This window comes from Heteronotia binoei, chromosome 12 (assembly GCF_032191835.1).
Source record: "Heteronotia binoei isolate CCM8104 ecotype False Entrance Well chromosome 12, APGP_CSIRO_Hbin_v1, whole genome shotgun sequence".
NCBI classification, from domain to species: domain Eukaryota; kingdom Metazoa; phylum Chordata; class Lepidosauria; order Squamata; family Gekkonidae; genus Heteronotia; species Heteronotia binoei.
Genome location: NC_083234.1, coordinates 65,100,785 through 65,126,921, shown reverse-complemented (window position 1 = coordinate 65,126,921; position 26,137 = coordinate 65,100,785). Strand labels below are relative to the sequence as shown.

Below are 26,137 nucleotides of genomic sequence, written 5' to 3'. Positions count from 1 at the left end.
CTCACAGTAATTATTGCTTCTCTGCCGCTCAAGGCAGGCTGATCAATGTTAGCAATAACTGATAGGATTCTGTAGGCACTCTCAGGAAATGGGCATTAGGGCGTTCACTTGGCATACACCCAGCAGATGTGGCAGGCATGCAAAAATGGCCTGTGTTGGCCACGAGACTGGTCTGTCTTGAAGCCCCTACAAGAAAATCTACTACAAAGAAATTGCATAAACAGGCCGATGTTTTAGAAGATAACTGAACTCTACAAGGCTTTTGACTAGCATTTGGCTTTTGGCTTTGCATTTCGAGAAGCTTAGCATTCTCTTTGGGCTTTGGTTAGCATCTGGAGAAGCTCAGTTTACTTGTTTCTTAGTGTGAGGGGGCTTAATACTACAATCTGAAAGACCAGGCAAAGGGGGTCAGTACATATGGAGTAGCAGGCCATGAGGAGTAAATCTAGAATGGCATTAGGGTCAAGACAAGTGGTACAGATCTTAATGGTAGAGCGAAAGAGAGTTCAAGGATCAGTTTCCAGCAGAGCACTAGGGGAAAGTTCATAGTTCAATCTCCAGCTCTTCTAATTAAAAGAATCCCAGTTGAGTTGGAGATTCTTGAGACTTGCTGCCAATCTGAGTAGACAGTACTGAACTAAGGTGGACCAATTAATTATCTGGCTTGGTGTAAGGCAGCGTCATATAGTCAATTGCTGTGTGTGTGTGTGTGTGTGTGTGTGATGGGAGTTGTTGACCAGTCAAGATGCATCTTGCAAGATTCAGAGAGCAGGAAAGCTAGTCACACATGGCAGTTTTCCTAGAATGGTTGTTTTCTCTGCTGGAGGAAGTGATTAAGGGAGTAAATGTATACCGTACACTGAATGCTGAGTTCAAATAATGAAACTCCATGCAAGTGTAGAGCTCATGGCACTCCCCGAGAAGCACTGGGTGTCACACTAGTGTTGGTGTCACACTCTCCATAACACTCCCTCCCTGCCTTTCTCCAGTCGCAGGTGTCTGCTGGCTCCCCGTGCAGTCTGCTTGCAGAGCTCCTGCTGTTTGGCAGAGTCCCTGAAGCTTCTGGCATGCACGCTGCTTGGCGCGGAGATGATGAACTGCTTGCAATTAAAGATCGAGGGCTTGGAAGTGCAAAATAGTTTGCAGATATTAAGTTAATCATGATGATACAGGTTTATTTAAACAATAAACATATTACCATGGGCTCTGAAGAGCTGCCAGAGTCCTCCTGCTATTCCCCCCTCCCCCAACCCATTTTGGTTTGAATTTACTATGCAGGTAAATCAGTTTGTCTCCTTCTCCCTTTTTTTTTTCCTGAGACAGATGTGGAGGTTGAATGAAACATTCAGAGTAAGGGGAACAAAAGAGAGTTGAAATAGTCGGAGTAAATTTATAGTAAAATGGGGAGAGGATGGGACTCAACGGTAGGACGTGTGCTTCGTATACAGAAGATACCGGGTTCAGTTTCCTGTATCTCCAGTTCAAAAAGGATCTTTGTGTGGTAGCTGCCAGTAGGTTATGCTGAGCTTGATGAACCAGCGGTTTGATTTTGCATAGGGCATTTTCATATATTTTGAAGAATGAAGCAGATGAAATGATGTACACAGCAGTTTCCCTACAGTTGTATGATTCAACACAGTGCATTTTATTACCTAGCATATTTTTAGCACTTTTCAATACACATCAATCAATCTCTCATTGATCCTCATAACAAACCTGTGAAGTCAGTTGGGTTGAAGGTCTTGTTATGGGCAAGCAACTTTCCCATAAGGGTCTCCTGTACTTTTGTCTTTATCAAGGCAGGTTACAGTTTTGTTTAAAATACATGCTAAAATAAAACCAAAGGACAAAAAAAGCCACTATTAAAACACACAAATACAAAAACTAATCCAGAACCCGACCAGGAAACAATAGGGATGGCCTAACATCTGCTGATTCACCTCCCTTTCTGGTTGCCAGTGGCAGTCAGGCAGATGATTAGACAGGCTGTTTGAAACTGGAAATACATAGGCAACCAGAGCAGTATTCTTCACAGTGGTGTATTATGAATGGGAGGTAATTGGCCTTAGGAAAATGCACACAGGACTGTGAATCCTACTATACAACTATGCCGATGGCTTTATTTAGGACCAAATTTAGTTAAGTGTACTTTACATTTGGGGGGGGGGGGGGTTAATGTATTTTATTTTACGTGTTTTATCTATGCTGTAAGCCACCTTGATTAGGGATGGACACGAACCAGCTCACAAACCTAAATTCATGCCAAAAATCACCTGGTTCATGGTGTGTGAGCTGAACCTCCCACAACCCTTGTGATTTTCGGAGGTTTTGGTGGTTCATGGTGGTGTGTGTTGGTGGTGTCCACAACAGACGTGCTGGCAAAAATCAAGATTGTCAAAGCAACAGGGGGATGGACTAATGCAGCCCTGGAAACACCAGTAGTTGCGCTCTGAAGCTCGACTGGCAGCACTAGCCACCAATAAGAGAGCTCTCATTCTGCTCTATGGGGTGCATATACAAGGGCATCTTAGGGAAGTCTGTTGCAAGTTTGATGCCTTTGGCTTGTAGGGCTTCTGTTCTATACATTCCTGGAGCTACAGCTGTGATTTCTCCAGAGAGCACTCTCCTGGAGGCACATACTTTGGGTGTCTGCTACTCCATCCTCCCAAAGCCAGTCCTTACTAAACTTGGAGGGCAGGTAGAGGGGCATCCTGGGGAGGACCACTGTGAGTCTGATGCCTCTAGCTTGTGGAGGGGGGAGGGCATTTGACACACTCATGAACATGATTTCTCCAGAGAGCACTTTCCAGGGGCCACCTGTTTTGGTTGGCCATGACTCAGCCCCTCCCTAAGTCCAATCCTCATCAAACTTGGAGGGCAGGTAGAGAAGAGTCAGATGGAGATTTGCTGCAAGTTTGGCATCTCTAACCCTTGCGGGGGGGATTCTACCTCATCACAAACCTCACAAAAGAACTGGTTTGGTAAATGGAAAGGTTCATGAAGCTCGATTTTCCCAGTTCCTGTTCATCCCTAATCTTGAGCTCTGTAAGGAAGAAAGGCTACTAATAAATGTTTTAAATAAATAAATACATAAATGTCTTGAGTTGCATCCAGGAAGGAAATTAGCAAGTACATGGTGACACATGGGAGAAAACCTTGTGTGTGTTTGTGTGTTGGGGGACAAGTGTCACCATTCGACTGAGCTGTCGGGATAGTTAGTTACTATTTCACCCTAGATCCCTAAAGATCATTAGTGCAAGACCTGTTAGATAGTGATGGAATCATTGCTTGAAAGAGGCTTTGCGGGATGTTGGGGATTGGGAGAAGTCCCCGATGGCAGTTTTCCAGAAGCTAGTTCAGTATGGGTGGTGTAGTTGACAGCTTGGTGTCCAGTCCTTAGATGGCAGCAGTGGTGGACTTCCAGAAAAGAACCTGTCTGGGCATCAGGACAGACAGGGGTCTTCTGGGTTCATTAATATGGGCTTGTGCTTGCATAACAAATGTATTTTCAACTTTTCCCTTGCTGAACAGAAGATTTTTGTAAGTTGCCTTCATGCATCTCAGTGCTGGTTATGGCTCATCTCATATTTAGGAATTTCATAACACAGAATTAATTGAGAACTATTCTCAAACTACCTTCACCCCCCCCCCCCCCCATCCAACATGCTCCGGAATGGTCTTTTCTGTACTTGAAAGAAACAATTAAGGGTAAAACTGGAGTACAGTTTAATAAGGGATTAATATTGATTGATAGTGATGAATGCTTTCCTTTATAATCATTTGGGAGATTCTGTGCTTGCAAGGAAGATTAAATTAAAAGAGGAGGATAGAATTGGATCAGAATTCCAGCTGGTAGAAATCGAGTATGTATCACCAGGAGAACAGATTGCCCAATTTAAGAATGTTGAACCTAATGCATTTGGATCCTAGCTCCTCGCTTGTCTTAATCTACATCAGCCCACTGACTTCAGTACAGTTTTCCTAGGGGATGCCACCCAAGTTATAATCAATATATCTGTTTCCAAACCATGCCCTAAAGGATTATAATCGTGTAACCAAACTTTTATTTTGCAATATATTGAAGTACATTCATCTATTCAAATTCAAATATACTTCTCCAATACATTACATATTTTCCTTCCCCCCCCCCCCACACTCTTATTCATGACCTCCGCCGGTACTTAAAACAAATTAAAAGCATATTAAAGGTAAATTCACAGTTATAAAATCTTTAGGGGGGGGAAATATATATATATATATATATATATATATATATATATATATATTAAACACAACGCTCATAATTATTAATTCAGTTCCAGAGTTCCCTCTATCTTAATCTTATCTTAACTCTCATATATATATATTTACCAAGTAGCTATGTTCTACTAATACTTTTATCTCAACAGCACAATACCTCTTTATCATTAAAAGTTCAATTAATGTTGTCATACACTACTAAATATCTTTTCACCATTATAAAATTTTTACACAAAGAGTTATCTTTCCCTAACCCTTTCCCTATAATTCACTTAATGCTTACTAAACACAAAACCCAAAGTTATAAAATCAACTCCGGAATTCCAACTGTCTTAATTTTATCTTAACTCATAAATGCATAATTACCATGTAACTGTATTCTACTAACTCAATAATCACGATTCTTCTTTATCATTTAAAGTTCAGTTAATGTTGTCATAAATCACTAAATGACTCTTCACCCTCCATTGTATTTCCACGTAACTTTGAAATAACTTTGAAATTTACTCCAGTCTTCTTTAAACTTCTCCAAATTGTTGTCTTTTAAGATTCTAGTAAGTTTGTCCATTTCACTCCAGTTAAGAACCTTTAAGACCCAGTCCCATTTTTCAGGTATTCTGTCTTGCTTCCACATTTGCGCATACAATGTTCTCGCGGCTGAAAGCAAATACCACAACAATGTTCTGTCTTGCTTCGGAAAGCTTTCCATTTGTAATCCCACCAGAAAGACATCTGGTGCTCTCTTAATATTATAACCCAAGATTTTCGAGATCTCCTGTTGAATCATTGTCCAAAATTGTTTCACCTTTTCACAAGTCCACCACATGTGGTAAAAAGAACCTTCATGTTTTTTACATTTCCAACACCTATCTGAGGCTTGATTACTCATTTTTGCTAACTTTTTAGGTGTCATGTACCATCTGTACAGCATTTTGAAACAGTTCTCTTTTATGTTATAGCACGTTGATATTTTCATTGAATTCTTCCATAGGTGTTCCCACGTCTCCATCTGTATTTCTTTATTAAAATTAATCGCCCATTTAATCATTTGAGGCTTCACCACCTCTTCTTCTGTAGACCATTTCAATAACAGTTTATACATCCTTGAAATCAATTTTTCATTCTCGCCCAGCAGCATTTTCTCCATTTCTGTTTTCTCTCGTCTTAAGCCTGTACTTTTAATGTCTTTCTCTATCAAGCTTTTAATTTGTAACAGCTGCAATTCTTCAACCGATTTCATTTCAACTTTGCCCCCCTTGAACTTTAGCAGTTGTTTGTATGATGCCCATTTCCCTTCCCTTACACTTTGCGGCATACTTATTACTTCTGTTGGCACAATCCAAAGTGGTTTCCTCTCATCTCCATATTTACTATATTTTTTCCAAGTATTCAGCAAACTCCTCCTTATATAGTGATGTGAAAAAAAACCACCCATCTTCTCTTTCCTGTAGTGCATATACGCATGCCAACCAAATATATTTCCATGTCCTTCTAGCGCCAATAATTTTTTGTTGATCAAACCATGTCCTAAAGGATTATAATCAATAGCACTGCAAAATGGACCTTGGGACAGATGGGTGGGACTTCTCTACAAGCCTGAAGGAAGTTCCAGGTTCCAGAAAAATCTGAAATCTTTATGTAAAAGAAATCAGGGGATTAAAATCCCCCCAAACAGAAACAATACCTTTAACTTTAAGAAAGTAATGACTACGGAACTCTCAGTAGCTCTTGGGGGTTGCTAGACAACCACAGCAACACTGCCAAGCTTTGGTTTCTATAAAGCAAAGCAAAGGATTGGAGCAGGAGTGAATTTGGAGGCTGAAACAACCATAGGGAAAGTCTTGCCCTCACCCATAGTGTCATGTCTCCTCAGGGGCAATTACAAGAAACTTTTTATCCACACAACTTTTCCTGGAGAGAGGGTGTCAGGGGTAGGAAAGGAGGGAAGGCTGAAGACATAGGGGCAGATAAAGGTAGGCTGGGCTATGAATGGGACAAAGAGAAGGAAGGAAGCCCTACTGTGACAGCCAATGGGCTTAGCCCAGCAGCAGCCACTGAATCCAGCCCTGCACTAGAAATGGCCACCACTCCACTGGTACTGGTCCACCACATAACTGTGAGTGACTGAGCATTAGGTGCTACCTTACATCTGGGGCCAGCCCTGTGTTGGTGGACACTGTATAGCTCAGCCAGAGTTTTTCCAGGAATAGGGAAGGAGGGAAAGCTAAAAATAGGGGGGCACAACGGAGGTAGACTGGTGGGCAGGAAGGCGAAAAGGAAGCAAGAATAGGGAAGGGGCTATGGAGGCTGCCAGGGATGGGGAAGAGAAAATAGCGGGGGAAATGATACCATGAGATACCCTCTCCAATTCCTTGCTGCCTCCCCCCTTGTCCCTTTCCATTTGCCTCAAAAATCCCTGGCCCTTTGTAAAAGCAGAGATAACAGAACTAGTGTAGAGTTCCAGCTCTGCATTTCAGGAGGTCTAGCATCTTGGATTTTTTTTTTCTGGAAAGCATGTCATTATATCCTATGCATAACTGAAATGTGAATTACTGTGAAAGGAAAGGTCCCCCGTGTAAGCACCTGTCTTTTCGACTCTGAGGTGATGTTGCTTTCACGTTTTCACAGCAGACTTTTTATGGGGTGGTTTGCCATTGCCATCCCCAGTCAACTACACTTTCCCCCCCAGCAAGCTGGGTAATCATTTTACAGACCTCAGAAGGATGGAAGGCTGAGTCAACCTGGAGCCAGCTACCTGAAAACCCAGCTTCTGCCGGGGATCAAATTCAGGTCGTGAGCAGAGCTTAGGGCTGCAGTACTGCAGCTTTAACACTCTGCGCCACAGGGCTCTTAAATTACTGTGATTCAGTGGCTAAAGTACTGGACTGAGATCTGAGAGACCGGAGTTCAAGTTGGCACTCAGTATAAAGCCAATGGGTGGCCTTGGAACAGTCACATCATCCAACCCAAGTCACCTCATAGGTTTGTGCGGGAACTATGTATGAGGTCCTGATCTCCTTGGAAAGATGGAATGAAAACGTAACATGGGAGAGGAGCTCAAAATCAGGCAGCTCTAGGAATGTGTTGTAGCTGCTCTTTGTGCATGCCTTCTAATGCACAAGTATACATTCACTGCAGTAGTAATTTTAATGCAGGCTATAAACCATAGTTATGAAGACAATATTAATTCAGTTTTATTTACATCGTGCTTTTTGTTTTTGGTCTCCCACCCACACACTGGCTAGACTGAGGCTTGCTGAGTTTCACCGAGGACCCTGCATCAGGTGCCTTCTATCCATGCTCCGGCATTACCCAACTTGCAACTGTTGTTTTGGTCCCTCTAATTTAATTCCCCTCCCCCCAGTAGGCTTCTGAAATGTTTTTTTCCCCCTTCTTCCCATACATTTTGAACAGTGGTAGATGGCAGAGATACAGCACAGTCATACCTTGGTCTGCAGCTAATAACAGAGAAACAGCACAAATCCACGTGACAAGATTTCCCGTATTTGTATATCTCCAATCTCAAGAGGAATCAAGGCTCTGCGCTTGTTCTATGCTTAGCTGACCCTTGATGCTCTGCTGGCTGCCCTTAATTAATTGAGGTTTTATTTTAACACAGCATGGGCATGTGCAGAATTCAGATACCTGGGAAGTGTCCAGCATTTGTTTCTCTACTAGCAGGTCCAATGATTAACAATTCTGTGAAAAGTTTGAAAGCAGAGGCATGGCTGGTTGGAGATGCTTTACCCGCATCGCTGCTTAACTTCAGTTTGTTTGTTGGAGATACAATAAAAAAGGATGAGATGGAGGCAATGACATCTGTTGGGAACTTAATTTCTTGTTCCTTTTCAAGGTGCAACATAACTACTGAAGAACGTTCCTCCCATAATACTCTGTGGATGTTATATCGACAATTGTATTGTTGTTTTTAATTGTTCTTGGATTAGGTGAATTGTGTTGTCACTCTTTTAACTTAATTTGGTCCTTTTAGCCACTTTGTAAGCCTTCACATTGTGTGTAAATAATAACTAGTTATTGGAAGAAAATGGAAAAGATGCCACGAGGAACTTGACTTCATCTCTCCCACCTTCCTCCCTGCAGTGCCCTGAGGAGCTGAGGCCCATGAAGGATGGTACTGGCTGCTATGACTTTTCCAAAGGGATCGATTGTTCCGATGGCTTCAACGGTGGTTGTGAACAGTTGTGTCTCCAGCAGACTCTTCCTCTCCCATCAGACCCTCTGTCCAGCACCATCTACATGTTCTGTGGGTAAGCATCCTAGAACAGGTTTACAAATTGAACTGATGGTGAGCTCTTGTCAACAACGTGTTCTCTTCCGCTGGGTCCTGTCTGCTTAAACCGCCATGATGTCGCAAAGATATAAATGGATCCCTCAGATATGCAAACATACTCTGGCCAGATGTTGGAGGATGGAATGCTCTGAGGAAGGACTGGGAGATGCCTGTAAATAACTCATTCAGGTTTAACCACATTGGTCTGTAGTGGGCGATGTTACCATGCAGTTGCTCATGCTTTATGGGGTAGATTGTTTAATGGGACAGATGGGATAGACCAGGGGTCCCCGATAGGATACCTGCCAAGTGTTTCCAGAAAGTGGGTGGAACCAGATGGGGTTTTTGCCCAGCAGGGTTTCTTATTGGCCATTGGAGATCTGATTGGCTCTGAAGGTAATATTTTAAACAATATTTTCATTTTATAAGGCATACCATTAAACCAAATTGCCTGAGTGGAAGAGTTAAGTTGAAGGATTGTTTTATACAGGCATCCATAATAGAAGTCAGTTAAGACCTGTTGTGTTGGATCTTATCCTTGGATAATTGCAGAGTTTTGGTTATTCTGGCATTAACAGAACAAGGGAGGAAGCATGAGGGAAGTGTGAGCTGGGTGGCGTGGAAGGGTGGTGATTAGGCGGCACCAAGAGCAGAAATCAAAATATGCTGCCATCCTTCCCCAGCCATATAAGCCACTGATTGCTCCTTCTGCTTAGTTGCTGAGTTTTTAAACAACAGAGTAAGAGAGAGAATGGAGGTATGCCTTGTGGAAGCAAAATCAGTACTGTGTGCTGCACTTTGGCCATGTTGATGGTATGGGAAAAAAAGGGCTACAAGTGACTAGTTCACCATCAGCAACACCTACCAAATCTTTGGCATCTTGCAGCCTTGCTCCATCTGGAAGTTACTTCTGCATGTCTTAGTCCCCCATGCTTCATTGCCCGAAGGACTTACTGGCAGATGACGCAGTGACACAGCTGTCAGGATGGCACATGACTACATGTGGCTTGCCTTTGGCTTGCATCTACTGTAAATCCTAGGTTTTGTCCAACGTTTCAGAATCAAAGACTTTCTAGTAGTAGATGCACGTGGCACTCTACATACCGATACAGGAAGGGTATTTTAGAACATCTCTCGACACTGGATCACAACATTTCAGTCCCTGATGGTTTAGTGAGTCAGAGAGGCATTACCTGCACCCCTTCCCAGTATTTTCAAAGCCCCCATCCAATACTGTATGTATATTTGTGTGGTGGCAGCCTCTGCAGTCTCAACGCCACTTTGACCTTCAAAAGAACGTACACTGTAGATTTGTGCAGTGGAGAAGCAAATTTCTAAAAGTAACTCCAAAGAACATCTGTCAATTTCTGACACGTCCAGGTGCTCAGACAGCAGAGATCTTGCTGCGTTCCAGCCCTTCATGGTTCCCTAGGGTTTTGGGTTCATCAACTACCTTTTTTATGGCTCTATTGCTCAGAATAGTGAAGAATAAGTAAAGAGTAAACTAGATTCTACAGGATGAGCAATGAATCCAATAAGGGGAGCTGAAGCATGCAGTCATCAAAGCTCTGCTTTCCAGTCAAACAAGGAAAATTATCTAGGTCGACCTGATGTTGTGTTGATGGACGAGGGGCATAAGAATGGCTGCACAATGAGGCCAGTGGTTTACCTAACAACATTTTTTTTTTCTTGTGATGAACCATCCATCTAAATTCAGAGGCAAAGGACCTGATTTTAGTCCCTGTGACTTGATAATAAGGGAAATACTGTCAGTGGAGCCATGTTGGTGTTTCTCATTTTGTCCCTGTTGTTACTGCTACTGCTACTGCTGCAGCTACTGTTATTGTTATTTTAATATTATCCTGATAGGCAAGGTAGCAGCATCCCCTGGCAACAAGATAAAATGTTTGTTGAGCTGAAACTCTTCCTTTAGTCATAGCCTTGTTAATTTCCATGGAATATATTTAAACAAGAATGTATATGCATTTATGTTATTATTCTGGATCTGGGAGTTCTGGACTAGTTCCTGACCTGGTTTGGGATACTTCAGAGCATTTGTCTACATTGAGTTTCCGTATTTCAGTTCCTGACAGTTTTGTGAATCAGAGAGTAATTGACAAATTTGCTCTTCTCCCCAGTATCCTTACTCAGTTGCACATCTTGAACATACAACGTGGTAAAACCCATCTTTAAAAAGAACTACTTTTTTAAAAATCCTACCCTTCCTCCAAGTTGCTCAGGGCGGAGTACATCCATCTCTGCATTAATTTATGTTCACAACAACCTTGTGAGGTAGGTTAGGCAGAGAAAAACGTCTGGCCCAAGGTTGTCAAGTGGACTTTATGGATGAGTTGGAATTTGGTTGTTCCATGTGTGCTACAATACTTTTAATTCCTACACTGCTCTAACTTTCTTAGTAGTGGGGGTGGGAGGGTTGCAGTGGGAACAGAGCAATAAAAAAGCACAGCTCTTTGAGGGGGAAATGTTTGTAGTTAGAGTTAAATACATTTTCTGTAACATCACTTTGGTGGGCTTTCCTTGATAGGGAATACCATATTATGAAAGAATCATAAGCACATGAGTGACAACTGGAGATTTATTTAGACCATAAGACTCCAGCAAATTTTTGTTTTGTTTTGTCTTTCAAGCTAGATTGTGATCATTGTTACCTCTTGGCATTATTCACAGGCATCCATGATGTTAGTTGCTCTCCATGGTGCTGAATAGAGACATTTTGTGTTTGCTTCAAGAAACAAAGGCCTGGTTCAGATGGTCTAAGAGATCATTGGCCTTCACCTCATTGGTTAAGCCATCAAGTGATTTGCAAAGCCCCTGCCTTCTGGATCATGATCCCCTCTAGAGCTGTCATTTTTGGCTGCCTTTTGGAAGGGTCTGGTGGTGGGGCATATGCTTAGAAAACAAAGTACATAAGTACATAAAAGAAGCCATTTTAGATCAGCCCAATAGCTCATCCGCTCCAACACCCTGTGTCATACAGTGGCCAAACCCCTAGTGCCACCAGGAGGTTCACTAGCAGGGCCAGAACTCTAGAAGCCCTCCCACTTTTGCTTCCCAGAGACCAAGAATTCAGAGGATCACTGCTCCAGACAGTGTTCCATCTATACCTTGGGGCTAAAAGCAACTGATGGACCTCTGCTCCATATATATCACATACAGCTGTGATTTCACATGGCTGTATCTCAGTAGTTCTTTTATTTGAAAAGGCTGAGGACCACTAGCTGGTGGCACCTTTACACAAGTAAGTACAAATGCAAACAGTTTTGTAATTTATTACAAAAGCAACATAATTTTGGATAGGAGTACTCATGGCAGCTTCCTTTGGTTGGGTTTTCTGCATTCTGAGCAGTCACCACACATGGATGCGGCTGCTGAAACCTTCCCCATGTTATCATTCCTGAAGTTTTACCGTTCGTGTGAAGACCTGACAGTTAGTTGCGAGAATAAATTGGCATTGGTTTAGCAGCTCAGTGCTCAGAACCTTGGAAACTCCCCTTATCATGAAATTCTGGGCCTTTCCCAGTGTATTTTTCTCCTAAAAAGGAAAGCTGATTTTCATGGCATATACATACAATGAAAACTAAAATGAGATCTGAAATGCCTCATCATTCTGTATATGGGTATTTTTGTGTGTGTGTGTGTGTGTGTGTGTGCAGGGAGAGGGTGACACCTTTCTTCTGCTGAGCTCTGCCACCTTTTCCACTCCATCACCATGTCCTGGAAACAAGTCAGCAAGGGGATTGTCATGTGCTCTTTGCTTCTCATTTATAAAATGACTGGGGAGTCCAGATTGTTTCAGCCATGCTCATGGTGTCCACAAAGACACTACACAAAAACAAGCAGTCACTGTGATTTATAGCTACTATGTTTTATAGTGAATAAAAATGCATATGGTTCTTACATGTTGCGTAGATGACAGAAAAAAATATCAAGCTAATAATGGAATCCTGTATCACAAATTTAGAAAAAGTCCCATCCTTGTGATATCGTAGAACAGTTTCTGCAATAAGTTGCAGTAAACAATGACCGTCTAGATGTAAACCTGTTTCATTGTTGATCTTCCTCACAAGTTATTTTTAGTTGACCTTCCTCAGAAATTATCTCCCTAGAATTAACCATAATCGTTATAACACAAGGGAAACCATGTAGCTGAATGGAACTTTAGTATTATAAAGAAGCACATATATATATACTAAGTAAAACACAGTAGCAATAAATCACAGTGATTGCTTGTTTCTGGGTTTTTACACTGTAATCTCAGTTTGTTTCTCTGCTCTAATTTAGAGGCTAAACAAATATACTTTTCCACTTTTCCCCCATTCCGTACAACACACATTCTACATTTACCACATCTCATGTGCTTCTTCTGCCGCCTATTTATGGGATATAATATCTTTCCTTAACGTCAGCCTTAACAGTTGGCCTGTTTTAACCTTCTCTGTCTCTTGACTAAATAAAAATAAAGGTTCAACAGAGCTTAACCAGGATTGGCTTTTGTTTGTTGCTCATTGTTCCTTTTGTGTGGGTTCTCTCTCAGCTGTGTTGAGGAATACAAGCTGGCTCCAGATGGCAAATCCTGCCTCATGTTATCAGACATCTGTGAGGGCCCCAAGTGCCTCAAACCGGATACAAAATTCAACGACACTCTCTTTGGGGAAATGCTGCACGGCTACAACAACAGAACCCAGCATGTCAACCAAGGGCAGGTTTTCCAGATGACATTCAGGTATGTGTTGTCATATTTCCTCCTTCCCTTTTCGTAGAGCGAAACAGATCTGCAAATCCAGGGTCTTATGCTTGGAATCATGCATTTGCAACATTATATAGTTCCACATGGGTCTGTGCATCTGCTAGCATTTGGAAGCCATTGTAGCTCTCTAGCCAAAGTACCCAAATTCTGTGTCTAGAAGTATTGACTTGAGTGCTAAAAGAATTGTGCAAGAAATCCAAGGGTTAGGGGTGTAACAAGTGTTGCAGAGTTGTTCTGTTCCCTTTGCCCACAAGAGTGGTCTGGGGAAGGAATGTTAGCACACTTACGGCAGGTGGAATTTTGAACCTGGGGCAAGCCTTGTGGGATCTGTATCATGAGTATGAGTCCCGCTTCTTAACTTCTATCCAGAATGGCTGGGAGGTGTGGCTCAGTGGAAGAGCCTGAGCTTGACGTGCAGAAGATCCCAGGTTTAATGCCTGGCATCTCCAGTTAAAAGCCTCAGGCGATAGTTGATGTGAAAGACCCCACAGCCTGACTTGCTGGAGAGGCACTGCCACCCTGAGTAGACAGTATTGTACTTAGTGGGCTGATGGTCTGGTTCATTATAAGGTCACTTCATGTGCCTGTGTGACTGCAGGTGGGCACATGCACACACCCCTTTGTGTAGATTTTCATGTTTTGCTGCACCAGCAAAGTTACATAGCTGCGAATGATAACGCCCTGCCTACCGTTCACAAGAGTGTGCTCTTATTTGCCTATAACGTCAATTAACCATTTTCAGTCACATAGAATGCCTTATAACTGGTCCGTTCTCATTTATAACTTAAGAAAAAAGGAAAAGGGGGCTCAATTTGAGAGGTGTTTTGCCTTTTTTCCTGAATTGTACATGCAATGCACTCTAAATTTCTGTAATCTCCAGTCTGTTTAGTGAAACCTCTCTTCTTTTTAAGCCTTTATTGAAATATTGCCATAAACTTTCAAGGATTAGAAAATACATTCTGCAGCATGCCATCGTGACCATAGCGATGCATACTGTTCATTTCCAACCTGGAGCAAAGGATATTGTGCCCAAGGAACAGTGTGATGTGGTTCGTTTCTGAAGCTAAGATCTGGGGCTTTACTGAGAAGCCTGCAGGCCTTGAACTCTTTTGAGGAAGAGTGGAATAACTGTAATGCATTTTTAAAAACTTGCTGAATGCAACCTCTGTCTTGCTCCAACAAGCAGTCGAATTGATGAGCCTCAAAGCAGACATGTCTGCACGCCAGCAGACTTGGATATATTATTGCTTCCCTACTTGCTGTAGGGTCAAGTTGGATGCCTGGTTATATGTGTGGATGGGAGGTGCTTCAGAGTCCTTCAGAGAGATTCCTTTGGCAGCAATCTAACCTCTGTACCTTTTCATTGTGTTCCGGATCTGGTGAAGCTCAGTTTATAGCTTGGCCCCAGGGAGGGGCCTGGTCTCCTGGATCTGTGAGGTGATTTTGTGGAGTGATTAAAAACTAGGGGAGCCAAGACTCAGACCCCTAAGGCTATGTAGTAGCCATAAAGGACAGAGGTTTTTATAACTCTTCCCCTTCCTTCCTCCTTTCTTTCTTTATGGTCTGAATTGTTCAGTTCCGTTCTGTTTTACTATCAGGCTGAAGTTGGACACCACAGTAGGCTGCTGCGTCAGTGACAGCTGGACGATTAGAGTCTTGTGAGCCATCTGCTGATTCAGCAGCCCTGTTCTCCACTGCCCTCTTCACTAGATAAAGGTTGATGATGTTGCAAATCTTAAAGGCTCTTCTTGTCACAATAGGCAGCGGTTTGTTCAGGAGAGGCTGCCCTGGGGCGTTCAACAGCTTTCCGAAGGCCTTGGAGAATAATTAGGGAGGAATTCTGGAAGAGCATCTGTGTTCCTCTATATCAGCAAGAAGGCAAATGTAGTTGTGAAATCAGAAAGGGGAGGGGGAGATGGGGCTGTCAAGAGGACAGAGATCTGTGCAAGGAAGAAGTATCTTGCTATCCAGTCAGATGTTTTCTATTCTTTGAACAGGCTCCTTCCTAATTGTTTTGAACATTCCTGTGTATATGATAAAATGCAGTAATGGTCTGACTCAGAAATAGGTTGGGTGTGTTCATCTGTGTTCAAGAAGAGATGCTGGATATAGCTATAAAAAGTGCTTTCCAGAAGAGAGGTGGGCAGGAAACATGAGGACATTCAATGGGCTTGTCCCAGCAGTTTGATTAGTGTAGCTTTTCTGTGTTGTGAGGTATTTGTTGGGATTTTAGGTTGTTTACTATTAATGAATTATATTGATTTTTTTAAACAAAACGTGAAATGCAAGCTAAGGTTCTTGGACATATGAGGATTTGATGTATTTGTTGTTGTTTAACCTTTTAACTACTTTCCTAACTGTAAAGACTTCAGAGTGGTATACATGGTTTCTTTTCCTCCTTTTCTCTCATGTGTCCTCACTAACCACAACCCTGTGAGGTAGGTCAAACTGAGAAATGATTGGTCAGGTGGTACTCTAGTGAGCTTCAAGGCAGAGAGTGGGGATACAAACCCAGCTGCCCTTGGCCTGAGGGCAGTCTATCAGTGCAGTCACTCTGCCACATTGGTTTTTTTACTGCTTGCGCTTCTCTGCCATCCCTCCATGGAACTCAGTGTGGCATTTTAACATCATTGTGAACTCTGCAATGTGGCTGAAATTGAAAGAGAGAGACTTGCTGAAGGCTACCCAGTAAGTTTCATAGCTGAATGAAGTCCTCACATATAACTTAGTATCTTCCCACCACTTTCTGTACCTGAGCACAGGCAGGTAGTTTATTTTATTTATCTGTTGATCCGTTTGCCTGTGCCCAGATCCATTCTGAACCTGCATGAAACATTATTTGGAAGCAATCTATCGTAAGTGGGATTGATGATGGGTACCAGCAACCCCAAAAGAGCCCTCCATGCTCGTCAGGGTCCATAGCAGGATTATTTTGCGCATCTCTCTCCACACCTGTGAGCTGGGAGTGTGTTCCTGCAAAGGGGGGGGCTTTCCCCCCCAAAAAAGGTACTTGGGCAAAGGTACCTGGCATAAGCACTATTGAGAAATGCATGACTCAACTTTGCTGGTTGTGGGTGATGTTGCTTCTGAACTCTGCTGTTCAAGAGCAGGTGTAGACATTGCAGGGTGGTAGCTAATGAGCAGGGGAAAGGGCACCAGTGCCTCTTGCTTCCCATTCCCTGTGCTCATTCATGTTGGAACTATCTCTTTCTCTCTCACACACACACAAAAAGCAAGATGTACAAGTTTCATGTCTCATTCATAGCAAGAACTGTCCAATATCTCTCCAGGATGAGAAGTGTAGAGCAGGACTGGAAAGACCCACCTTCAGATCCCTGCTATGCTGTGATCTGCTGGGGGGGGGGGAGGGGGCAGAACTTGGCTCAGTCACTTTGTTCCTTGGAAGGTGATTTTGGGTATAGAATGGGGAAGAGAGACTCATGAACACTACCACAAAGAAGAAGAAGAAGTGTCATAGATGATAGGGGAAATAAAAGGGGAGAGATGTAATGTACCTTTCCTCCACTCTCCCCCCCCAGTATCCAAAATGTTTCATGTAGATTCAGAATGGATCTGGGTACAGGCAGATGGATCAATCAATCAATAAACAAACTACCTGCCCGCCTTTCTCCATATGTCCTCCAGCGAGCACTGCGTTCAGGGACACAAAACCTACCGTCCATCCCCGGACCAAGGGAGGCCAGACTGTGTTCCACACAGGCTAGGACCTTCTCAGTGGCAGCACCAGAAATGTGGAATGCCCTCCTGGTCCTGCAGGATCTTTCTCAATTCCACAGGGCCTGTAAAATAGAATTATTTCAACAGGCCTTTAATATCTAACCGGGATGGACTGCCGCTTGCGGAGAGGGTGGGATAAAAGTTGAAATAAATAAAGTGAGCTACAAAAGCATGAGAACCACGCACAGGCCCCTCCCACGTGTCCTTTGATGCTTGGAGCTGTTCTTCATTGTGCACATAAACAGAGATTATCAGCATAGGTCAGATATGCCACTGTGCAGTTACCAGTCTCTCTCCTTTCTGTCTTGTAGAACGAAAATAGCAACACCCATAGAAGTGCTGTGAAACTAAATGATACACATATTGTAAAGCACTGTGCATAGCAGTGCACATCTTTTGTGTCTATGTATGTCTTAATGCGGTGTATTTTTCGAACAATTATGTTGTTTGTGCTAATTTTCTGGATTTAAACAGATTTTTTTTTTTAAACTTGCCTGTACATGTCTGTGTACAGTATCTGCATGTGGAGTCATTGTCTAATTGTCGTGCAGGGACAGGTGCTGTGGGGTTGAAACAACATTCCGTCACCCTGTGACAAGAAATGAGAAGGGAAGCTTAATAGGGGAGAAATTATTAACTTAAAAGATGCAATTTGCCTTAATTTTCATTGATTTTCAAGGACCTCTCTAAGCACCAAGGGTACCAGCTGCTCAAGGAGGCCTTAATTTGGTGCATGTGAAACATAGCAGGAAACCATCTAATACAGGGGATTAAAAGCTTGTTTTGGCGAAGCAGGAACGGCGAAGCAGAATCAAGGGGCTGCATCTTTAGAGAGACTAATAGTTCCTTGGATCCCTTTGCTACAAGGATGAGTCAGCCTGCACCCCAGGTCTCTGTAGCTTCCTGAATAAGTAGGATACTCACCATCCAATGCATGTGATGGCCTGGAACGAGAACAGGCGTTGGCTGTTGGGAAATCTTTTTCCTGGGCCTTCATCCAGGTATCTTTCGGCATCACACACATTAAGCCAACATGAGAGCAAGCTAGATGGGAAAGAAGAGGGAGACCAGAGAAGTATGGATGGAGGCAAGAGAGCAAGTGTAGATGGGCCCGGTGTGGATGAAAGGTGATAATGCAATGGATGCACATCCCAGAAGAGTGAAGAATGAGCTTTTGAGAGGCACAAAAAGAACTTCAGCCCCCTCACTTAATAGGGCTTCACTTTTTTTTGCTCCCAATCTCATTCGCAATGCTGACATGTTCCTGTTTCAGTGTGGTTTTAGGGCTTCTTTGTTCTTCTCTATGTGATCCCAATTGGCTGGGATCACATAGAGAAGAAGAAAGAAGCCCTAAAACCAGCCAATTGAGATCACATAGCAAATGTGATTGATGATGATGATGGCGACAACAATGACAACTACGATGATTATATGGCAACCAATCAGAGTTGGATGCCTGATGGAATCACAGGGCTTTACATTGGCCACCATTTTTGGGGGGGGGGGGGATGGGACTCTGTCACTGAAATAAAAGAAGCAACCTGTTGTGCTGTTCAGTTTATTTCATGGCCCCCCAACATTACATGGCAAGGCTTCCCCTATAATCTAGCAGTAGTCATTCATGCATAGTCAGGGGTTATGGTCTCCAGCAGGATTAGGATCCACATCTCTAGCAGCTTTCTGCCTGAACTAGCTAACATAAGATAGGACTGGGGCAAGAGGGGGCTGTGGACTTGTTGCCTAGATAATGGGATCAGTGATTACCTGCTTTGCAGTCTCTTCCATTCCCTTTCAGAAAGGAGGGTGGAAATTATTGAAGAGTTGGGTAATTTTCATGGATGAGGGAAAGGTTTGGAGAAAGTGCACTCACACACACTGTTGTACAATATGCCTCATATTGGCTCAGCACTAATTAAATGTGCAAAAATATGGAGGAAAAAAATGAAACTTGGGAGTTGGGGGAGATGAAAAAAATCAGTTATTGGCAAGCATATTTCATCCCTCCTTGTTGTGGATGCAAAAGCATAAAAGGAAGATTTTTAGATCACTTCCTAGCAATTGGTTTTTCACCCTTTATTGAGACTGCAGCAGGTGATGGCAAATGAATAAACATTATATTTTGCTACCTCCCCATGTTATATTGGTGAACTATTAATAAACATTAGGGGGAATTGCTTGCAGTCACACTGCTTTATTTAGCTAGGGGCTGAGCTCTGGATCCAAGATGTAAAGAGTGATCACAGCTCTACCCCCCTTTTCTCCCCGACAGGGCACATGTTTTGCTTAGCAGTGGGGCAGAGCTCAAGCTTTTTCTAGCTGTTCCCAAAATCTCAGAGGGGATTAGCCTTCAAATGGCTTGTTTGTTTCCTCCTAATCTGTTCTCCCTTCATCCTCTTCCCCTAGGGAATAAAAGGATTTCTTGTTTAAGAACCATTTGCACTTTGTAGTTTTAAGCTGTCTGTAGGTAGAAAACCCTAAATTATCACACAGGGCTTGGAACTTGGTTTGACACATTATAGATATCCAGATAAAATATTTGACTAACAGGTGCCTGGATGTCTCTTTCCCTCTAGCTCATTTCCTCCCTCCTGTAGATTGAGGAGAAGCTGGTTTGATCTTCCTAAACTGGAAGGTCAGACAGAATTGCCAGTCCCCAGCCTTCCCCTGTTCTGTCTGCTTTAGCTGTGGCTGATTGATCTGTAGGCTTCCGCTTAGAAGAAGACGACGACTGCAGATTTATACCCCACCCTTCTCTCTGAATCAAAGACTCAGAGTGGTTTACAATCTCCTATATCTTCCCCCCCACAACAGACACTCTGTGAGGTGGATGGGGCTGAGAGGGCTCTCACAGCAGCTGCTCTTTCAAGAACAACCCCTGCAATAGCTATGGCTAACCCAAGACCATTCCAGCGGCTGTAAGTGGAGGAGTGGGGAATCAAACCCAGTTCTCCCAGATAAGTGTCTGCACACTTTACCACTACACCAAACTGGCTTCACTACATGGAAAGCACCAGGCTGCTGTAGCTGATATGAGGGGTGTGTCCCTAATTCCTGCAGTTATGCATTTAGGATCCCCAGCACTTCATAGTAGGCATGCCAACAGCTAAGTAATAGACAGGATCAAGATCAGTAGGGAATCGAGGAAGCTGAGGTCTTGTGGGATAGCCTGGGACAGTATAGTTGACCAAAATGTAACTTTGAGGTGCCTATCTACTGAGATTACCAATTCCAAAGTGATACCAGTATTACAACTGATTTCCAGGCCATAAAAATCAGTTCTCCTGGAGGAAACAGCACTTTTGAAGGATAACCTTTATAGTATATCATAAAAACTAGGGGACTAGAAGTCCTAGAGTAACATCACATCCCTGCTGAGTTCCCCTTCCCAAACTCTGCCCTCCCCAAACATCACTTCTAACTCTTCAGAAATTTCCTTATCTGTTTATTTACTTCATTGTGATCTCTACCCCAACCTCCACCTGACAGACTGAACTCCAGTGGTTTCTGAAAATAGCAATTCCCAGGTAAGGTTTGAGGTAAATAGCCCCTCCCAACCATTTCAGTTAACTTTCTCGAATGGAATATGGTTGCTCAATAGAGAGGCCTAAAACTGTGTGAAAGTATAACCTACAAAATTTGCTGCGCTCATATAGTGATAAGACCACAACTCTGTAGAAATATTTAGCAGAGGAAGCTGTGGACCCGGCATGTGTGACCGAGACCAGGAGGGTGAAATGGTGGCCCTAAAGCAACTTGCACCTCCAGGTTTCTCGGTCTTTTACCAGTCTTGGACAAAGGGTTGGGGGAGGGGAGTCGTTGCTCATCTGAGGGGCTTACTCCTTCAGGGCACTCCCCATCTGAACACGTTGGTCTCCTCTGGGATACTGTGGAGAGTTTGGCAATCAGTTTAGTGTACTGTTAGCCTAGCACACCAGCAGAGAGCCTGACACATCTGCTGGAGACTGTGCAGCAGGGTGAGCCTTGGAATTCCCAAGACGGATAGTTCTTGGGGACCTTAGCACCTGTGCTGCTGCCCTCTCACAGGTGATGGATCTAGTGATTTCCATGGCAGCACTAGGACTCTCTCAGTGTACACTTTTGTTGTACACCTCTCTGAGCCTGCTTGCTTCGGGTCTCCCAGATTCTAATCCAACACTGTAGCTACTACCTGGCCTACATCACTCTGCTGCTTGCAGTAGAGGTGCAAGTGATGGAGACAGGTGTCAGAGACCTGGTATGCGGGAAGCTGTACATCTCAACAAGAGGAGAAGATATCTGTCCATGTTTTGAAGTAGCGGGGATGTTTTTGGGATCCTAGGTAAGCAGGGGAAATTCCCTTGCATTTGTCCATAATGTCAAGCAGGATATATAAAGATGGGCACCTAGGTTAGGTACTCTGTAGGATAATAGTGAGGGAGTTACCTGCAGGAGAAGGATATTGCAGAAAATTTGGCCAGGGCACCAACATTCCAGAGATGAGTTTGTAGGCTCTGAAGTATCAAACAGACTGTGCGCAGAAACATGCATGCCGTTTAGCTGTTGGTGCAGCAGAATACAGTACATTCAAAAAACAAACCTATTTCCCTTGTTTTTTCCTTTTCCTTTTCTTTCTCTCTCTGCACGTTACTTATTTGTTTGCCTCTACTAGATAACTACCCTGCGCCTGTAAATTCTGTTTGTTTCCCTAAGTACCTTTTAATCTTTCTCCTTCTCAGTGTATAGCATTACCACTCCAAGATTGTGTGTTTTCCAGTTCTGCAGTTGAATTATATTGCATTTTTGGGTGGCCAATAAATAGAAGTGTCGGGGTGGGTAAAGAATTCAGATTCTGTCTTTCCAGAGGAGAAGATGGAAGGTGTAAGCATTTTTTTGTGACTGTATGTGAGTGGAGGGGCAGGAATGTTGTTGAACAGGTATTTCAACCATTACTGTGCTGTTATCTTGCCCCCTCCTAATTGTAGTCACACTTTAAAAGAACATTTAAAAATGATGCCAAGAAAAGAACCCTGTTCCTATCTTTTTGAAGTGCCAAGAACTTGCATCTTCCTTCCTTCCTTCCTTCCTTCCTTCCTTCCTTCCTTCCTTCCTTCCTTCCTTCCTTCCTTCCTTCCTTCCTTCCTTCCTTCCTTCCTTCCTTTTTTTCTTTCTTTCTCTTGCCTGAGGCTGTATGTATACGTGAAAGACTTTGAATATTTATAAAAGAAGCCAGGCAGGGGTGAAAGTGATAAGGAACTATGTATATTCCTTAGAATTTGGCAAAAGCAGTTCTTTTTTAATTTGGTTTGATGTTAATTATTGTTAAAAGGTATTATTCTTCCTTAGTGAACTTTTTATTTTCTCCTTGACTTTTCATTTTCAAAAGCCTCCCAAATCTAGTGTTTGTTGACTCCAGGGAAAAAGCTATCCCTATCCCTGAGCTTGCACACAGTGCCTGTCTTAGGGAAATTGTCAAACTCTGGGACCACTGTGTAGTCCTTGAGCTTGCTTGACCAAGCTCCATGAAGCTCCTCTGCTTCACTGCAGACAAGCTTAGATGATGTCCCTTTAAAAGCTGGCTGTGAGACTTCCCTGCATCCATTCCAGCCATGGTGTGCTGTGTAATCCTTGAGCTTGCCTGACCAAGGTTCATGAAGCTCCTCTGCTGACAAGCTTAGATGATATGCCTTTAAAAGCTGTCTGAGACTTCCCTGCATCCATTCCAGTCATGGTGAGCTTTTGAGGTGGTCTTAGAGAGAGTGTGTAAAGATTATTTACGTGCTGTTTGCTTCATTCTTTAACCAAAAAACTGTTCCTTGTTGAACATTCCGATTTAGACATAAGGGCAAAACTCATGAAAATTCAATTGAAATGATGGGTGTTGTCTCCCTCGCTCCCATCTCCAGAAAGCAGTCTTGGCTTCCAGATCCAAAGTGGCAGGCTTTTTTGTTCCAGCAAAACTTTGTTAATATTGTCAAGCTTCATGTCAGGTCAGCGAACCGACAAGGGAGGAATTGTCATAATATTGATGGCAAGTTTGGGAAGTTAATTTTAAAGCTGTCACTGGGTTTCTCCCTCGCTGCTGCTTCTTAATAAAACTCCATGATGATTATGGGTCATGCCTGACAGCTCGAGAGCAAGCCTTGTAACTGGAGCCTGCATGTGAGGCTGCCTTTATTTCCCCAAGCCAGTACCCTCTTCCCTCTCCCCTCCACCCTCTTGAGCCTAGTTTATCACACATCATTACAGCTGGCCCAAATGGATCTTGCTTTTGTGACTTTGAGAAGTTCTAAATAGAGACCTGCATCTACATTTCCCTGCCCTCATACCTTACCCTTCTCTCTTGGAGACTTCTTTAGCCTCCCTTTCTCAGATCGGTTGGAGATCTTGACCATCGCAGTTGCTGGCAATTGGCATGTTCTGCTTCCTATAAGTGGCATTTGACTCTTTAAATATTTTGTGGGGCTGAGTAGTGCACTTTACAGTCTGAATGAATTCTCCTATATATAGAGAGAGAGAGAGGCCTCTACACTACTGAGGTCTAGAGCTGTCTCAACAACTATAGATAATGTCTGCAAAGAACTTGGCTAGATCTTGAGTTGCAGAATACCATCTACCAGCTGACTGTGATAATTCTTCTTCTTCTTCTTCATCATCATCATCCACGCTTGGTTAATCATATGAGATTTAATCTGTTGATTGATCATTTGGATCTCTGTGTATTTGCATATAAAAAAGCTGTGCTTTGAAAAAAATCCCCATGTTTTGTTTCACAACAACAAGCATGTTATACTTCTGACTCTTGACAGTGCCCCTTTAACACCTGTGCCAGCTGTCAAAAGCCTGGGTGTGCTTCTGGATGCCTCCTTATTGATGAAGGCCCCAAATTGGCTAATTGATTAAGTTAGCCAATTTGACGGGGAGGTTTTTTAAAAATTAATTGACCACTGGTTAAATTGAATGTTTTTTTAGCCGATTAATTGGGTAGGAAATTAAGGTTTAGCATTAATTAACTATTTAGGGAATATTAATTGGCAGGAGGAGAGTAAATTGGATTAGGGAGGGTGGCTTTAGTTGCCAAGGGCGGAGTGGGAAATATATCGAACAACGCACAGTTGCAGCGGGGTATCCTTATATTGGTCTGAGGCTGTCGTGGAGACCAATAGGGGATGACCGGCCTAGGGATCCCAGTCCTCCTGGGGAGGGGAAGGTATGACAGTGGGAGCAGACATAGATATAAGGGAAGGCGGCCGAGACGTGAAGGTGCTCGACCCCCTTCCAGTCTGCATCCTATCCCAACGGTAGCAGGTTGTGGGGTCAGGTCAAATTACTCACCTCCGTCATTGGTGTTATGCAATGCCAGGTCCATTAATAATAAGACTTCAATCCTTCGGGACTTTCTGTGTGAACACCTGGCTTGCGTGACTGAGACCCGGATGAGAGATGGGGAGACAGTAGCTCTCTCCCAGGAGGCTCCCCCAGGATACCCAGTCTTTCACCAATCACGGACTAGCAGGCGGTGGGGAGGAGTGCCCCTATTCATACGGGAGGCTTACACCTTCCGGGCCCTCCCGTCTCCAAAGATTGATGGTATTGAATGTGCCGGTCTGGCGTGGGATGTTGGGGAGGGGTTGGCAGTCTGGCTGGTGTACCGAACGCCTAACACCCCAGCCAGCACCTTACCATCCCTGATGGAGGCCGTAACAGGCTGGGCATTGGAACACCCAAGGCTTTTGGTCCTGGGTGATTTCAATGCCCATGCCGATGACGCGAACTCTAGTCAGGTGACGGACATGGTGTCATCCATGGCAACGCTAGGACTCTCCCAATTTGTTACAGCACCCACGCATCAGGCCGGACACATGCTGGATTTGATCTTTGCAACGGGAGTCTTAGTGGACCGGATCACTGCAGAAGCGGTGCCATGGTTGGACCACTATGCCCTGAAGGCTCATATGGATGTGCCACCCCAAACCTGTTTAGGCGGCAAGCATATTTTAGCTCGCCTGCGGAACCTGATGGACCCAGTGCGGTTCCAGATGGCCCTGCGGGACCCCTGCCCCCCCCCAGTGAATCTCTAGATGACCTGGTTGAGATTTGGCAAGACGGGCTCACCGTAGCCATTGATGAGATCGCTCCATGGCGCCCTCTGCACCCGCATTCTAAACTGGCCCAGAGCTGCGGCTGATGAAATGAAGGCTCAGACAGCTGGAGAGGCAGTGGCGGCATACTCGAGACGAAGCTACTAGAACATCTTATAGAGAGTTTATGAGGTCCTATGAGATGGCAGTCAAAACCATGAAGAAAGTTTACTTCGGGCTAAGATTGCATCTGCAAATTCGCGCCCGGCACAATTATTTAGTATTATTCGGCATCTCACAACTCTGCCACAAGGCAGACCAAACTGTAGGGAATTGGATATTGGCTGTGAGGCTGTTGCGACTTTTTTCGCAGATAAGAGCTTGTCGCTCCGCAATGACCTCCCTGCCACTGTTGAAACAGTATGTGAACCTGAGGCTCCGTATCTCTTTTCTGGATCAGCTTTGGATCATTTTACAACACTCAGCCTGGAGGAAGTCGACAGAATTCTCTCTACTGTGCGCCCAACAACATGTGATCTGGACCCTTGCCCATCCTGGCTGATTAAAGCTTGCCAGTTGGAGCTACGATATCCTGTGTGGGATATCGTAAATAGATCCCTCTCTGAGGGGCGCTTTCCAGGGCCCCTCAAAGAGACAGTGGTCCACTCTCTCCTGAAAAAAACCATCACTAGATCCGGCCAAATTGGCACACTATCGGCCGGTCTCGAATTTGCCCTTTCTGGGCAAAATTATTGAGAGGGCTGTAGCACTACAGTTACAGAGTTTTCTGGAGGACGCTTCCATCCTGTACCCCCATCAGTCTGGCTTTCGCCCAGGTCATGGAGTGGAGACAGTACTGGTCGCCCTGGTGGATGATCTCCAGTGGCATCTGGACTGAGGCGGCTCAGCAATACTGATGTTGTTGGACCTGTTGGCTGCATTCGACACGGTCGACCATCAGTTGCTGATTCACCGCCTTGCCAACGCAGGGATTCAGGGGTTGGCCTTATAATGGCTTTCCTC

The 26,137-nt window shown here is 43.8% G+C and overlaps 1 protein-coding gene across 1 annotated transcript in view; it reads left to right on the top strand.

The window, feature by feature from the left end:
* Positions 1-26,137, top strand: part of ASTN2 (astrotactin 2) — an 899,029-nt gene that overhangs the window by 573,984 nt on the left and 298,908 nt on the right. The window contains exons 12-13 of the mRNA XM_060250629.1: positions 8,362-8,528; positions 13,107-13,295. Of these exons, the coding sequence (XP_060106612.1) occupies positions 8,362-8,528; positions 13,107-13,295 (356 nt within the window). The remainder of the gene's footprint in view (positions 1-8,361; positions 8,529-13,106; positions 13,296-26,137) is intronic.